At 42.1% G+C, this 17,482-nt stretch overlaps 1 protein-coding gene across 5 annotated transcripts in view; it reads left to right on the top strand.

Moving 5' to 3' along the window:
* The window catches only part of lrba (LPS responsive beige-like anchor protein), a 233,153-nt gene that overhangs the window by 58,661 nt on the left and 157,010 nt on the right, over positions 1–17,482 (top strand). For 4 of the 5 annotated variants that reach the window (XM_023334198.1, XM_023334197.1, XM_023334196.1 and 1 more), the window contains exons 26-30: positions 2,738–2,868; positions 5,013–5,120; positions 5,202–5,343; positions 6,447–6,780; positions 15,317–15,486. In XM_023334198.1, the coding sequence (XP_023189966.1) occupies positions 2,738–2,868; positions 5,013–5,120; positions 5,202–5,343; positions 6,447–6,780; positions 15,317–15,486 (885 nt within the window). The remainder of the gene's footprint in view (positions 1–2,737; positions 2,869–5,012; positions 5,121–5,201; positions 5,344–6,446; positions 6,781–15,316; positions 15,487–17,482) is intronic. The other variant, XM_023334195.1, reaches the window with a different exon arrangement.

Genomic DNA, 17,482 nt, shown 5'->3' with positions numbered 1-17,482 from the left:
ATGATGTTCAATAATGCTTATCAATAAATTGATTCCTTTTTGTTGTTTTGAGATGAATTGGTCATATTATTGATGATCCACCAATGTAAATATTAAAAATATAGCAATCTAAAACCGAATCTGCTGCATTTAGCTCTTGTTTTTACCTGCAGTAGAAACAGGAGCTCTTTGTTCACTCCTGCTTGCTGTGGTGATGTTTGTTAAATTCAGCAGCTCTCACCCTCTCCTCTCCAGCTCAGCCTTATCGTGTTATTATAACCCTGCTGCATGGCAACACTTTAGAACGACTGCTAGCATGATGCCGTCATAATGGCCTTGGCTGTGCAGAGCTGTGCTGCGCTGCACTGCTGCACAGCCTCCAGCAATGTTTTTTGCCTTCTGTTCCCGGCTATTAAGGTTTCCTCTGACAAGAATATAAAACCTAAAACCCTCACCTAACAGTCACTGAATGGAGGCTACGGAAGTCACAGCTTCATGCAGGTTCTGGGCCGTACTCGACCTTCTGACCCAGTAAACTCAGAATGCAGAACAACCAGGAAAGCAGAAATGTTTCCCAGAAACCCAAAAAATCTCTCCAGTGTTGTCACCGATCACATCCAGGTTGAGGAAGCGTCAGGAACCAAAATTCTGACTTCTTCTATTTCACACTGCAAAAACACAAAATCTTACCAAGTAATTTTGGTCTGGTTTTTAGCGCAATTACACGTGAAGTAAGACAAGAAATTGCAGCAAGAAATAGGAGCTTGTTTTTAAGACAATCATTTCCTAATAGATGAAAAAGCACTTGCTCCATTGGCAGACCTTCATTTAAAGTAAGTCCATTTAATCAGTTTATAAGTGTAACAATCCGTCAGTGGAAGACGTACTTTTTCATCTATTAAGAAATTATTTACTTTAAATATTTTTTATAATATTTCTTGCTGAAATGTTACTTCTAAATGAGTTTTGTCTTACTTCGAATGTGAACTAGAAACTAGACAAATGCCTTGTGAGGTTTGAGTGTTTTTGCAGTGCAGAGAAGATGTTTTCTCTCGGATTACGTCGCCGCCACTGCTGCTGCAGAGTGCTGCCTTTATGAAATGAATATTTGATGAGGTATGCGCTCCCCGTTTCTGGCACCTAATCTGATTTTGGAAAACTGTAACAAGATTTTGTCGTGCCCATCCCCTCCTCCCTCCGCCTCACTTTTATAAATGGTTGTATGAAGGAGTGGTCCTAATGGAAACAGCGAGCCCATTTCCAACCGGAATAATTCCCTCCTTGGTAATCTTAATGCTGCAGAGTTAACATTTGTCAGCTGTCAGGCGCAGCACAGCGGGGGTGCGGCGGGTGGAGGGCTCCAGGGAGGAGCGCTACATTAAATTACAAAACGTTAACCGTGTCACTTCTGAACCCACCTGAAGTTGTCGGGGAAACCAGTTTTTTTTTTTATTCCTGTGCTGAAGGATGCATCTTGCTGCCTACTCAGCACGCTAGCAGCCAGTGGTGCCATTTGTTATGGGAGTGGATATGATTCAGGAGGCCTCCCCTCCTCACGCCCCACTCCTCCCCACCACACACACACTGTGACCCTGGGAGGAGAGGTGGAGCAGGGAAGAGTGAGCGGAGCTGCCAGAGTTGGCTGCAGCGCCGACCTTGTTGTGGCCCCACTTTTTCTCCTGTTCTTGTCTCTCTCAGCTGCTCCTCTCTCTTTCTCTCTCTCTCCAGGTCTCCTATGTTGCTTTTGAGCCATGGCAACACTCATCCACAGGGTTTCACTTTACTGTACTTGAGAGGTGTGGAAAAAAGAAAAAGATTCCATGGAGAATCACATCTCCTAGTCCTGGGAGTTCAGAATTGATTCAAAGTCTTCAAAAATATCTTTTAGTTGAACGTCTTTGCAAGTATCCTGCACATTGCATTCCGTGTCCACTCAGCATTTGTGTCTTGAATAATTCTTTGATTTTTTTTTTTTTTTTTTTTGAAGAAAAAGCCAGGCAGCTAAGCTAAAATGATTAAGTTATGCACAAAGCTGTTCTTACTCCAATATAAGCTGATGGGATGTGATGCAGTATACAGCCTCAGAAAACTCAGCAGAAGTTGCATAAAAACAAAAGCTAAAAAAAGAGAAAAAAGTAGACTCAATTGCATAAAATCAAATCTGTTTTTAAATCATGATTACGAAATATATACGGAAATAAAATTTTATTTGCCACTTTCTGGTTCGCTGCCAGTCAGATTCATCAGGCTTCTTTGTGCCTACAGCTAGCGAAGCAAATGTGAATTGGACAAGTTTCTGACAGGAAAATGACTGAATTAATCGTCCTTTTGCTAAACCAATGGTTATTCAAAAGTGGGGAAAGAAAAGTCGATGTTTCTTTGGATATTTTGCATAGTTGTCTGAGAGTTTGTTGTTCCCTGACCAGAAGCTAATGCTGTTTGGGAGGCACAGCATCGAAACGTTTTTGGAACGCTTCAGTATGGAACCTTATAGTATGGTTTTAAATTAACGTTCTATCTCTTTACATGTATTTTCCTCTTGTCAGTCACATAATGTAAACAGTCTCCAGACCGTTTGAATAGAAAAATTGGTTTGCGAATCGAAAATTGCTCCTGAATCAAATCGGGACCCTAAAAACGAGAATCGAATCGCTAGACACTGAAAGATTCGCATCTCTACTTTACATGTCTTCTGTCATTTTATTCACTATGTGACATATAATATGAATCATCCCACTGTCCTCCCCTCCCTCCCCAGTATGTGCTATAGCAGTGAGAAACTGTCTGGAGTGCCAACAAGCCCAGTTTAAAGGGGCAGAGGGTCCAACCAGAAGCTACACCGTCATGCCCAGCACCGCAGTGGGAACGGCCAAGTCTGCGTCTGCTCAGGCAAGTCAACTCACTCCATCAGTTTTCTACTTTGCTCAACAGGATGTCGTTGATGAGAAAGGCACCGATCACCATATTTGTTTCTGCTGATACTGACTTCAGTCAGTGCTTCCCTGAAATCTCTCGTGTGCATTGTTATAGTCTTTCAGTCTGGTCTTGTTCTTGTGTGAGCGGTCATCAGTGGTTTATGTTTAGATCAGACGCGACGTCCCACTCTGCCCCACGTCTGCAGGTAAAATTAATGGGGCGATCAAAAAAACAAAATTACTTTGATCTTAAAAGAATTGTATAAAAGAACACGCTGGCCTGGATATCAGCATGAAAAAATGTTTTATTCCGAATCTAATTTGGACTACGGTTATTCAGGGAAGTTTTTTTTCCTTCAGCTGATGAGTTTGAGCTCCAATGAAGAAAACAGTGAAATGATTGACAATTTGGGCGTTTTTGACTTCAAATGTAGCTGCTACATTTGATTGACTGCAGATGTTTGAAGAACATAACAGTTTGAACATAAGAATCGATAAGGGGTTAAGAGATGCTTAATGTGAGAGCGCAACCCCCCCATGATGCTGCCTGTTGCTTAGAGTTTAGATCGAAACCTAAAACATCCAACCCGACCCAAATCCCTAGGCATGTTGTCCGAGCCAGACCCGAATAATTTAATTACAGGCCCTTACGTAAATCTGACACATTATTTTACTTTTGTTTTTATACTGTAAGTAAGCTGTAACTTCTCCAGATTTAAGTTTTTGTTTAGCGTCTTCCAGCTCCATCTTGTCGCTTGTTGTAACCGCAGGACGAGTCGGGTCCAAATCACCTGGGATGTTTGATTGATGGGATCTTATCTGCGCTGCTTCTCGAGCGGAGCAGGGTGCACTGCACTGCGCTTGTTACAGTCCAATTCACTTCTGCACCACACTTAGTTTTTTCAATTCTTCAACGGGTTAAACCGTCTGCTGCTCTAGTTAGACTATAATAGGTATTAACACAACTTTATGCCTCGCGCTGTCGTTTGAATTTATATGTGCTGTATGCAGGCGCCACATAGACCTGGGCCCAGACCATAAATCTAAACTCTACCAGACGGCCCGTTGTGGTGGTGTTGGCCGTGGTGCACAATCAAAGTAAGCAGCGGTGCTGATGTAGCAGCAGAATTAACCAGTCACCATGAAGCTGAAGCTAGCTAACATTTAGCTCCTCTTCCATCCTGATCGTCATTGCGGTTGTTGCGACCTGGTGGAGTCGGATCTGGTTCTTCTCTGCTTCTCAACACCAAATAAAAAGCTGCAATATTCCATTTCAAACAAATAAATAAATGAATGAACTCCTGTCCCGTTGCCGCCCTTGCCATTAAACCCCCAGCAGGCTCGTCCTTCGTCCTCCTCAGCAGCCATCAGGTCTTGTTGCGTCAGCTCATGTCTTATTGTATTACAGGACGCCCTGCTGCTTGCTGCTCTAGACCAGGCCTCTGTGTCATTGGCCCTTCGATTCGATCCGATGACTTCCAGGAAAGCCATGTTGCTTTTCCCTGAACTGGGTGTTGGAGCTCATTTATAATGCAGTGGCTTTGTGGGAAAGATGTTCTGTTGCGTTTGTGTGTGTAGGCGTGTGTGAGATCCAAACTTTTTGTCACATAGGCTAAAATCTACAAGTAAGAATTAGTCATGGGCCAAAGCAAAAAAAAAAAAAATAGAAAATCATAAGGAAATTATATTATGACCTTTTTGTACCTGCTCAACAGTAACCTAATCATGCAATTAAACACACAAAGTAGCTAGAGTTTTTGTAAGAATGGTATGGGCAAATCATTGTAAATAGTAATTTTTGCATGTTAGCCTTATTTATAGAGAAGCATCCAATTTACACAATTTTTTGGGGAAAAAAAACAAACATGTCTCAGCTACAAGATCAGGGTTTAGGTCACTTTTGGATCATATTTGATGCATTTAATCATTTAATAAATCAATTGGAAAGAAGATTTGGCAGTAACCAAAGTCTGCTTTTGAGTAAAAGTTGCTGAATAAATGTATTCCTACTTACTATGAAACTAATGCCACATATGGCCCCCCTCTGATGCCTGCAGCATCTGTAGCTCAGTTCAAATAAGCAGACGTGTGATAACGGACTCGCTCTCGTTCACACAGAGTCCCGTCGACGCGGTGACAGGGGGAATGTCCACCGTCAGAGACCTGGACCGGCTCCTCCAGGACATGGACATCAACCGCCTCAGGGCTGTCGTGTTCAGAGATATCGTGAGTCGGACAGCGAAGACGCGCGTCGGCCTCAGTGCGTCCGCCAGAGCAGACCGTTTAGTGTGTTTTGTTTTGTTCCAGGAGGACAGTAAGCAGGCTCAGTTTCTGGCGCTGGCTGTGGTCTACTTCATCTCAGTCCTCATGGTGTCAAAGTATCGGGACATCCTGGAGCCCCACAACGACAGGAAACCCCCTCTCCGCTCCCAGTCTACCAGGAGTACAGGTACTCGGACAAAGAGTCGCTTCAGCTGCATGTGAGGAGGAGGATGGTGAAGGTTTTTATCGCCAGATTGTGCCAAATGGTTTAGTAATCCATGGTGGGGCCGCTTCTCTCAGCCGCTCCTCAAAAAACTTCCCGAGTCATAGTGGATAAAAACAGCTGTGTCACCATCACACACAAGCAGGTGGATTCTTTTAAAAGCCACCAGGATCATAAAAGACACTGGGCTTTGGTTAGGACACAGCATCCAGAAAGCAGAGCAGTACGGTGGCCCTGAAGTTCAAAACCACATCAATAAATCACTAAACGCAACATATTCAAAATCACAAGTGGAGCCAATGACTGTGTGGCTCACTTCAGCTTGCAAAATGATCAAACCAGACCAAAAAGAGGCATTTAAGTGACATTTGAGTATTATTATTATTTTCTTCAAGTTTTTTCTTCTCAGTTTTGATCTCTCTATGACTACACTGTTGCTCATCAGGCTTTTCCTTTCTTTCCTTATTTTTTTATTTTTATTTTTTGCTGTGCTACAAACTACAAAAGTTAAGCAAGAATGTGCAGCGTAATCTTGGACATAAACATGATGAAATTACAAGATTATCCCGTTTAGGCATCAAAGCACTGATTTTGGACGTGGCTTTAAAGAAAAGCGGATCACAGAGCTGTTGGCTAAAGCCAGAATGACTGCATGGTTTTGTTGTTGATGCATTGACCAATGGAGACACAATCAGATTTTTGTGGATTTACACCATGTTCCAAATTATTATGCAAGTGATATTTTCTCAGATTTTCCTAAATGGTCAATGCAAATGGTGGTAAGTATAATTTTAAAGTCATGAACTATTACAGTATAAATCTAATTTTACTGAACAAAGCTCCCCATGAGAACAGTATTTTTTCCAAAAATAAAAAACTCAAAATGCAAAATGTTCCAAATTATTATACACAGCAGATTTTCTAAACATTTTATGGGTTATAAAGAACTCCAAACGGTCATTCTTTGAATGTGCAGCATTAAGTGGTCACATGTACTAAAATCAAAAACTATTTAAATCAAAACATCTTAACAGAGTTACTCTCTCTCTCCCTCTCTCTCTTTTCAGACAGCAGCGCCGAGGTGGAGAACGGTGTCTCTTTAAGACGCTACGACTCGGGCATCGGCGATGACCACACGTCGGCTGTGGCCAGCGAGGCCGACCTGTCTTCCTCCGGTGGCCCGGACGCCGTCTCGGAAGCCCTGTCCACTCTGTCCTCCGAGGTCCGCGGCTCGACCTCCGCCGACTCCAAGTCCAAGAACGTGAAGGACATCCTCCGCAGCCTGGTGAGCTCGCCGGCCGAAGACGTCATGGTGGACCCCAGTCTGCTGCCCCTGTCCTTTATGGGACCCGTGACCCACTTGGACCGGCGATCATCGCTCCAGTTTCGCTCGTTCGATAGGTGAGGAGGTTGAAAACGCTGCTTTGGACACGTCTCCATGTCAACCGCTCGAGTTTGTCTGCTCGGCATCTTTGTGTGTCTGTGGAATAAATCGGAGAATTGTCGGGAGCTGACAGCTTTGACGGTTATTGAAACCCATATGGCATAAAGTTTTGTGATCCTCCAGATTTCCCGTCAACAGTCTGGTGATGTGTGTCCTCAAATAGCTGCAGGGGACTTTTGAAAGTTAGACCTTGAAGACGTCTCGGCTCAGTGTCCTTAGAGGAGGCCTTGGTGGATCTTGAAAAAGCGTTCTGAAGCACCAAGTTTGGTTTTTTTGCCGTCCGTCATGCAGAGAAAATTGCTCTACAAAAAACCTGCCTGCAGGAAGACAGGAGTCCTCTCTGTGAGGACGGGAGACGGAAACTGTTTGCTGCTCGTCTCGCCCCGTCTCCCCTTTTCTTAGCAGTAGAAGGCAATGTTGCCAGATCATCAGAAAAACAAGCAACCAGCTCTAAGAAAAGAAGCCTAAAAAAAGCCCAGCTGGCAACCCACCACACTGTGTAAAGCAGAGGTCACTTATAAACAGTATAAACTTATATATTTATAGTAAAAAAACAACTAAATAAAAAGTAGATATAGGTGAAATTAAATATCCACTTTTCTATTTTAGTAACCATTTTTTAATAAAGCTGTTTTTACATGCTTGCTATTTTTTTTGTCACCAACTGCGTTTCCATTTCCAGTGTGCGTAAATATTTGTCTGTAATGACGAAAAAACACAATTTCACAATGACATTAAATAAGAAATAAAATTAAAATCACACGTGAATAAGCTTGTTTACACACATAAACAAGTGATGTCATTAAAATCATGGCAGCAACGGATGTAAACATCAAGGCAGAATATGGTTATAACTCGGCCATGGCACTCACGCTCATCATCCATCACCCAATCAGAAAAGACGTCTGCGTATTATTCAGGCGTTGGAGCGACAAGCTCCTTTTACTTGGGTGCGGCTCCATATGCAGCGTTTTGGGGAAATTGCAGTCGGCCATTACAGACATTACATACAGAAGAGCTATGGATTCAACACACTGGAATGAGACTCAACTCTTTATGAACTGTGTGATGCTGTGAGAGCTCTGCTGGAGCCAGCTGAGTACTGTCTGGGAAAAAAAACAAAAAAAAAAACCCAAAAGCAAACTATCATCCTCCTACTGCTTCCTGTCGCCGTCTTCTTTTGGAGAGGTGAGAGATTACCTTATCAGAAAGACAGTCGAGCCCAAATAAGCAATTTCACGTTCAAAAACAGACCCAAAAAACCGCAACTCGTGACTCATTAAATCATAAATGGAGTTGGCAACACTGGTAGAAGGTATCATTGCTTTACCTCTGAGATTGGGGGTAAAGGGGAGACAGTCAGGCTTCAAAGACGGCGGGGTGCTGAAGTCACAGACAAACCCAGGTGAGAGAGGATGGCTATCGGTCTGGTTTGCATTTGGAGCATTGATTCTCAGACGTCTTGCATACGGCACGGAGCGGGTTTTGAGGAGGAGAGAGACGAAGAAAACAGATCTGGGAACGCATTGGGGAGGGTTGAGTGAAGGGGGGGGAGACGAGTGTCAAGTCAAAGCCCTCATGTTCCGAGGGAAACCTTTCTACTTTTCTCGTAGTCAGTCTGCTGGCCTCCGACTGTGGGAATTCCAGGGCATCTCCTGCGACGGCGGGCCTTTATCTGAGGAATGCTTTGTCAGGTCTCAGGGCGCTCCTCATATCAGGGGGATTAGACTGGCTCCTGTCCGCTGAGCTCCTCAGTGAAGAGAGAGAGAGAGAGGGACGGCTGGAGAGCGTAGGCTAACAGCTCGGCCCGTGTCTACAGGAGCCTCCTCACGCAGAGACCAAACATTACCTCTACTGCTGCTGCTGCTGCTGCTCGGGGGGAAAAGATGAAAGCTTCCTGTCTGAAAGAGACATTTCATCACTAAACAGTCACGGTTGACCGTAGTGTGTGTTGCAGTGTGGAAAGTCAAAAACGGTAACCTGATACTCGGCAGTAGTTAATAGTTTTCATTTAAAAGCCTGTCGTCGCAGAGATGATTGTCATTGAGATGTTTATATTGACGACTTGACGTGCTTTATGGTTGGAATACGCCAGTGGAGCGACTAGTGGATGAGAGGATTATGAGAATTCAACGAATGCTTTCACTTCACGTTTTTTTAGCTTATTTGTCTGAGATTAGGACCGGATGATATGGCTGGAAAACATATCACGATATTAGGGTTTAATATCTGTCGATATCAAGAATTCTTGATCAGCTTTTTTCTTTTTTAAAGGGACAATATTACGTAAAATGGACTCTTGCATCATGTTATATTATTATTCTCTCATCAAAAACATACCTGGAGTTTTGCTTTAATTCTTCCATGCATGTTTAAGGAATCCTTTAGTCTCCCATGGCAACCATTCAGCTTCCTCCCAGTGCAACACTGGTAAGATGTTGTTAAAGGGTGAACAGAGGAGGCATGTCGTGATGACTTCCTGAAGTCGGAGTTTCAGGAAGAGGAGTTTTTAAAGAGTCAGAGGCCCAATTTCAAGGCGCTTATTTGTAAAGTTACATTTCTTTTAAGTACTTATTGATATATACTGCATGTTTATAACAACTTAAGGTAACATACTTGATACTTTGTAAGTGGATTGTGCTATAAAATGGAAAATACATAGTACTGCCTCTTTATCAGCAGTTGTGGTGGCGAGTGGCTCCAGTTTGTTTGGTTAATTTATCCTAAATGTCCACAAAGTGTCTATGTTCCGTATGCTAACCTCCTATCTGACTGTTCTGATTCTGGTGAGACCTGATCCGTTTTGGCCCATCACCAGACCAAGAGCTCCGACTGATCTCCTGCCTGGCGATATTCTGCTGGAGTCCCAGGAGCTCATTTCCATAAATCAGACTATAAGTGGATTAGAATTGATTCCTTTAAGTCATCTTTTGTGAAAGCGGCTGCAGAGAGTCGTAGGGTTGGAGGGCTTTGTCTCCAGAAACATCTGGAGTTGAGAGGAAAGGGACAGACATAAAAAAAGCATCAAGTCTTGATAAAACGGGGTGAAAATCACCCTACAGACAGCTTTGATTGTGAGATATTAACATTTTTTATTTTTATTTTTACCCCTCCAGGGGGCCTTTTGTGGGCTCTAGTGTCTCTTATACGAAAATAGGCTGACAGGAAACAGGGAAGGAGAGAGGGGAAGACATGTGGCAAACATCGCTGGGTCTGGGAGTCAAACACGCGACGGCTGCGTCGAGGACTGAAGGCCTCCAAACATGGGTCGCGCTAACCACTACGCCACCACGGCACGCCCCAACTTTGAGATATTTTTAACAGGATAACAACTTGGTGCCTGCCGAAGTGACTGGACACAAGTTCAGTTCAGTTTCTGAATGAGTTGCAGGGGTGAAGAGTCTGGATGTTTCCAATCTGTGGAATCAAATATTCTCCGTTTAAATGAGCAACTACTTTACCTCATGTCCATTCACCTTCAAGAACAAATTATTTTACTTTTTAACCCAAGACTGTATTGAAGCTTGGCTTGGTTGCCTAATTAAGACTTAGTTCTTTCTCTACAGTTCATGTCCGTCGTATACTCAGATTCCAGAGTCTCCTGTTTACCTCACATCATCAGAACCTTCATATTTTTCTGGAAAAGTCCGAAGCCAGATGGAAGCCTTTCACACTGGACTCCCTTGTTTGTTTTATAATCTTTATTTAATCTCGTTTCCCAGAAACACTTGGCCAAGAGCGGCACACCGACGACAGATGCTGTAGAGCTGCAAATATCAAATCTAAAGATTTCTGAGAATGGTGCGCCTCATTACAGTCCGTCCAATCTGTTAATAAAAAAATGGCCGAGATCACCATTTCTCCTGCCGTCCTTCTCCCAACGCCTACCGTTGCGCGTTTGCCGATTATCACGCTGCGGTAATCATTCTATCACCGCTCGGCATCTCCCACTCAGCTCCAGCTCTCCCACCGACACCAGCCGACATTCTACACCGACATCTCCTGTCAAAACATGGCAACTTTCAGCTTGCCCAGAGGGCCCGATTTATGGGCGCAGCGACTGGGAAAAAAGCCGGGATGTAGCAGATAAAAACCGCTCCCCGGGTCAGAGGGTGAAGTATCCCACCTGATTTATTTACTGCTGCAGACCTGCTGCGTTCCTCCGTGCATTTCTCAGCTTTGCCCCTGTTATGACAGCCAGTCTGCAAATATTTGCTGACACTATCCAGAACTAAACAATGTCATTGTACATGTCTGGGATCTAGACTGAGACGGCTCAGCGGAACGTGCGAGTGTTGGACGCTAGCATATACATGGCGCAGTTGTTTGCATTCCTGACAACAGGCTGGACGCGCGCGCTATAGCTGATGTGAAGATGAGCCGCGCTGCCGGTGAAAATGTTGTTAAAGGATTAGCGAACATGTTATGTGAGGAAACGGTGGGGCTGAGGCTCGCTATTTGGGTTTTTACACGACTGGTTAAAAAGAGTGGCTTTTATTTCATGTCGTCCCTTCCATGATTTGTATGAATTGTTAGGGCCAAGCTACAAGAATATTCATTTAATATTTAGAATTTAGTCAAAATAGTAGCAGAAGAAAAAAGTCAGTTTACCAGAAAAAGTCTTAAAATTACAAGAAAAATGTTATTTTAATAAGCCAAAGCTTTGATAGTTGTTAAATTCTGATTTGATTGTTTCGAAGTCCTACTGATAATTTGATGCCGATGTATTAAAAGATTAAGTATTTCTATTAAGTTTGAAGTGTTGTGTAAAGAGCATACACACGTACGTAGCAAGATGCTCAACATTACTCATTTTAAGTTTTTGTTTTTATTCATGTTTCAATTCTCATGAAATCATGACTTTCTCCTCCTAATGTCACAACTTTATTCCTGTAATTAAACGAAAAATAATCGTAGCCCGGTCCTAATATTCCGTTGCAGAATCGACCTGAATTCAAAGTCCAAATAAATCGACGCAGTAAAACATGCTCGTCAAACAAGATGGCGGCTCTGACATCACTCTGAACTTTGGAAACCCAAGCAGATTCCAGATTCTCCAAAAATTAAATGTTCAAAAAACAAAAATGTCATTAGTTGATGGAATTGATTTTTCGCCCCCAGACATAGACGACAGATGCAGTAACCAACTTTCTCGTTTGAATCTGCCGAGTTATAAATTACAGTAATACTGGTTAATGAATAATTAAATTAAAGCAGTAGTTTTCCATCCACACACTCGTTCATGTTGCTGTTGGACATTTTCAGCTCCATACTCCTCAGAAATGAGACATTTGGGAGGAAAATTCACTTTCTAGATTTTCTCAGATCAAAAATGATTTTGTTGTACACCATGTCGCTTAATTGCGTGTGTAAAAAAAAAAAGTAATGCCACAGAAAACTAAAAAAAGGTACAAAATATGTCTGTGACATTTGCAACTAAAAATTCTTTCTCTCAGCAGAAAGAGTAACATGTTTGTGTTCCATGTTCACTATTGAGTTTTTGAGTTTAGAAAGTTTCAGCTTTTATATTTACTGCAGCAATGGGACGCCTGGCACTCTGTTTCATAGTCAGAAAAATATTTTTTAAAACTAGGGCCATGAATGTGAACCCGGTTGCGCATACGATTGATCTAAGAGGTTTGATGCGTTGACATTATAAAATACAAATGAATGACATTACCTATTTTGACCTAAAAGCCTAAACTCTCTCCCATAGGGTTCCTTTTCTTCTCTCCCCCACTTCCTGTTTGATTACGCTCGAATAACAAAAAAGAAAAGCCGCGACTTATTGCAGCTGTAAATTATCCTTCCACCAGAACACAACCAGTTTATAGTTAGCTTTTCTAAACTACGTTTGAAACTAAATAAATTCTCTTAAACCTTCCTGAATATGAAAAACTGAGATGTTTGGTTTGAGACAAACCAAGCATCTCAGTTTTTAATTTTTTTTGGAAAACAAACTTTTTTACGTTTCAAGTTTACAAAGTGAAGCATCGTGATTAATCACGATTAATCGCAGAGCTCGATTGTGGTTAAACTGATTACATTTTTTACTCAATTGACAACGCTAAAAAACCCCCACAAAGACATGATTTAGCTCAAAAATATTAAAAGCAACATTTATTTCTACTTCTACAAACTCAATGAGCCTCTTTGTGTGTCATCAAGGCTAAGCTCTCTCCAAACCCAACTTGATGTTGTTGAATTATTTGAAATTCCGGTTATTTGCTCTTGCAGTCATTTTAAAACCCTTCTACTTTCATGTGCACGGAATTCCATTTGAAACGTTTTGAAATGGTGACGTGATAAAACCGTCATCAGTCTGCAGTAAAACATGGAAAACAATATTTGCCTCCATGCGCTCTGACGACAATTTATTCTCAGTCACATCCTGAGCTAAAACAACAGAGATCAGTGGAATCAGAGCATTGACTGCCGTTATGTTTTCTTGTGTTGAGAGCTTTAAATAATTCAGTCCCAGCCACACACACACACATGCACGGACACACACGTTTGGCTCCGGGCTTCTGTTTGCGGGCTGAGTGGAGCCGCTCACGGCTGATTAATCGACTGGGGCGGCTCTCTCGTGATAAGTGTGGCTAATGACCTGCTGAATAATTCACTGGGCTTTGCTACGGCGCGGATAGAAAGCCTGACACAACGGAGGCCTTAGTACTCGAGGCGGCCGTCGCAGGTTCGAGTCCCAGCCTCATGACCGTTGTCGCATGTCTTCCCTCTCTCTCGTTACCAACTTTCCTCTCTGACCATTCTCAAGTAAAGGCAAATAAAACTTAAAAATAAATAAATAAAATCTAGCTGACATGGATGTTAGCACATCGTAAATGCAGCTTTCTGGTCTTACGACGCTATATTTGTGCCACCGCTCTGAGTTTGCAGTGAGACCGATGGGAGCACATACAGTATGTCTTTCTGGACAAAGGATAATATGTGGTGTGCCTGCGCTAAATGAGCAACACCACCGATCAATCAAACACAAGTCTTTCACTGAAGTGCTAAAACTTTTAAATATATATTTTTTATTTGTCTTTTTCAGGACCATGGTTGGTGTTTAAGTTCTGTCAATAACGTCGGCACCACCCTGCGTTTAGGAAGCTTTCGGAGTTAAACCCTGAAGGATGTCAACATCGGATCCATTTAGTTTTCTCATTTGCTCGCGTCTGCATGGAAACCCAAACGCGTGTATTCAGGTGAACACGGAACCTGTCAGTTAATCCGCCTCAACTCAGACTGAGCCCCATGCTCTGATACTGCAGCCAGGGTTCTGTCCGCACTGCAGGAACCGACGACGAAAACATTAGACTGGCCGTCTGAGTGCGTGGAAGTTAGCACACATGCGCCAGGAACGGAGGGCGGCTCTCCGCTGTGTGATCTGCGTCAGATCGGAGCGTTTGCGTATCTGGCTGAGCCTGTGTCGGGTTGTGTTTCTGAGAGCTAGCAGTAGTCTGTGATTAGACCCTGCTTTCACTGTGTCAGCACTGATAAGCAGGACCAGACTCCCTTTGATATGACCAGTGGTCTGTCAAGAGTCCCGCTCCAAACTGACAGCTTATCTAAACGCCGCTCTCCGCCCATCTTCTGCTCGTCAGATGGGAATGAAACTCTTCTCTAGCTCACGCTTCTAAGAAACCCTTCTTCTTTTCTTTTTTTTCGTCTTTACGGCACGATCTGAAGAGACTGAATTACTGTTATAAGATAAAACTGATTTCGTCTCTGGCAGAGAGTTGTTTTTCTTATTTATGTGGGTAGCTATTATAAATTATTTTGTACAATTTTTAAAACCTGGGTGTGTTTTGATTTTTGCAGTTTGCTACCAGCAAAAGATTTGGCAGTACTGTAAACCTGAAAATGATCAAATGTTGTGAAACTAGTTGTGGGAACATGCCCTCTTCCTGCACTTTGGATAGTTTCACTAAACCTCATCTATAATGTGGCTCATTTGAAATATTCAGGCAAAAATCCATAATAAGTAATCACGTTAACTACAGTCATTAGGGCTGCAGCTAACGATTATTTCAGTAATCTATTTAATCTATATATTATTCTGATGATTAATCACTTAATCCGATAAAAAAAGGTCCAATTTTGAAGATTTTTCCACTTTACCTTTTGATCTTTTTTATACATTATAAAAAAAACATTAAAATAAGCAAATAAACAATTGAATTCATTTTTTAAAATATGTTATTCTCTAAGATGCAATAACGTCCCTTTAGTGAATCTGTTTATTTGTACTTTGTAAGCTGTACTTCAGACTTCTCCAGTTGTGTTTTTAATTTTTTATCATTGCGAGAGAAAAAAAAAGAACAATGTCTGATCTCCTTTTTAAAAGAACAAATTAACGAGTTGTCACTGAGGCAGTCTTACTGTGGATCAGTGTTTGAATTCTTCCTCTGTCATGTCCTGCTCAGCGTTTCCTCCCAGCAGTTATTTCAGGACAACAATAAAGGAATGATAAACGTCTTCTCTCTGCAGAAGCGTCGTCGTCGCACCGAGGCAAGCCGGCGTGTTGCCGTCTCAAGTGTCTCCCGCCCCCGCCCAGACCTCCGCCGCCGCTTCAGTCTCCGCCGGGACGCCGGTGGACGGCGTGGCCGTGGTGTCCTCAGGCGACGCCTCCCAGGTCCTCTCTGTGGACGCTGCAGATTGTAAGTTCATCCAGCAGCAGAAAGTGCGAGAGCAAGCGCTTCAGTCGAGATTGGTCCAAGTCGTCGTTTGGACGAGAGAAAGTCGACATTCTTTTAGAAGCTTGACTTCTCAGACTGCCTGCACCGCAAAAACAACAAGTCTTACCAAGTATTTTTTATCCGGTTTCTAGTGCAAATTTATCATTAAAATTGAAATAAGACAAAACTAACTTAAAAAGTAAGTTGTTGTTTTTTTTGCAAGATATAGAAGCTTGTTTTAAAAATTCCTTAATATTGATTAAAAAAAGTACTAATTCCACTGGCAGATTAGTTCATTTATAACGAGACATTTTTTCCGTATTATGAGTGAAACAAGTTCTTATGTCTTGCAAAAGTTTTCTGTAAGTTAGTTTTGTCTTCTTTTAAGTGTACTAAGATATTTTTGCTAAAAACGAGACCAAAAACACTTAGTGAAATTTTAAGTATGTACAATATACGTCAAATCAGGTGATTTTGACATAGTGACTCTAGTTCTGCTCATAGGAAATGTTGTTTAATAGAATATTAACGCAAATCGTCACATTTATACTGCACAGATTACACAATGAGGGAGACGTGCTTTGCTTTTCATTGAAGTGTTGGTTAAGTAGCAGAAAATACTGAAATGTGAAGTGTGTATGCTTTATTTAGGTTGACATGAAATGTCAGCACTTCCTGCCTGCTGTCCAGATGTCTGGAGCTAATGTTCATTTTGAACGAGTCGGTTTGTGTTTGAGAGAGACGGCAGTGAAAATCTGCCTCGACACGCTCTGACCAGTTTACAGCAGAGCAACACTAAAATCAGAAACTGTGGAGTTAAAGGACGACTGATTGTTATTCAGAAACAGTCATTGTACTGGATTAAAACCAGTCAAAAACAAAGAGTTGGACTCACTGCTGGTTGATTCATCAATGCTCGGTCATTGTGAACCCAAAGGTTTTATTGTGATGATTTTGTCTACATAGCTGCTGGTCTCGGTTCTCCCAATTCCAAGACCGATCTCTCCCAGCACCAGAACCACCCGAGTCAAACTGACCTGGTTTGAAGCCCAGGATTGACAAAGCTTCAGACAAAACGTTTTAACAATTTCCGTCACTTTTTGCTCTGTTTATCCTGGGGATTGCATCAATGTGGTTGATATAGCAACAGGTCCATAATGTATTTTGGTGCTAAGCCTTTCTGTGATTAATAAACTAACAACAGTATTATAAAATCTATTCTTTGAGCTGTAGGGAGCCAGTGGAAGGACTTTAGAAAAGAGTGATGCTCTATCATCCTGGTTTTAGTCAGAATGTCAGCAGCAGCATTCTGGATCAGCTGCAGCTGGAGGATGGATTTTTTTTTAATGTAATTTATTTTTAGGCAGAGGTGTGAAGACACTGTTGCAGTAATTGATGCGATTAAAGATAAACCCATTAATGAGTGTCTCTACGTAGATCTTGCTGAGATGTTAGTCCTTTAATCCTAGAAGATGGAAGGCTGACTTTGTAACTGTCTTTATGTGGCTCTGCAGGTTCAGCTCAGAGTCCATCACTACTCCCAGATTTCGGGTCTGTCACTAGTTTCTAACTGTAATAACTGAAGCTGTGAGCTGACTCTAGATTGTTCCTCTGTAGGACTAAAGATAATAACTTCAGTTTTGTTTCTGTTGGATGAGAAAGTTTAGGCTCATCCACACATTGATTTGTTTTAAACATCTGTTTAGTTCTGGGATGGGTTCAGAGTCACCTGGTGACATTTTAATGTGGTTCTGTGTATCATCTGCATGGCTATGGTAGCTAATCTTATGACTTATGCCTGAGGAAGAAGGAGCAGCTCAGACTATAACAAGTCTGAACTTGTTATAGTCTGAGCTAAATAGATCTATTTATTTAGATATTAAATAGGAGGGGTCCCAGCAATGAACCTTGTGGTACACCACATGTGATTTTTGTCCGTTCCAATGAAAAGTTAGTACTAGTTGGAAAAGAGGTGGCT

Source organism: Xiphophorus maculatus, chromosome 5 (genome assembly GCF_002775205.1).
Source record: "Xiphophorus maculatus strain JP 163 A chromosome 5, X_maculatus-5.0-male, whole genome shotgun sequence".
NCBI classification, from domain to species: domain Eukaryota; kingdom Metazoa; phylum Chordata; class Actinopteri; order Cyprinodontiformes; family Poeciliidae; genus Xiphophorus; species Xiphophorus maculatus.
The sequence above is the reverse complement of the archived record's forward strand: the minus strand, read 5'-3'. Positions and strand labels throughout refer to the sequence as shown.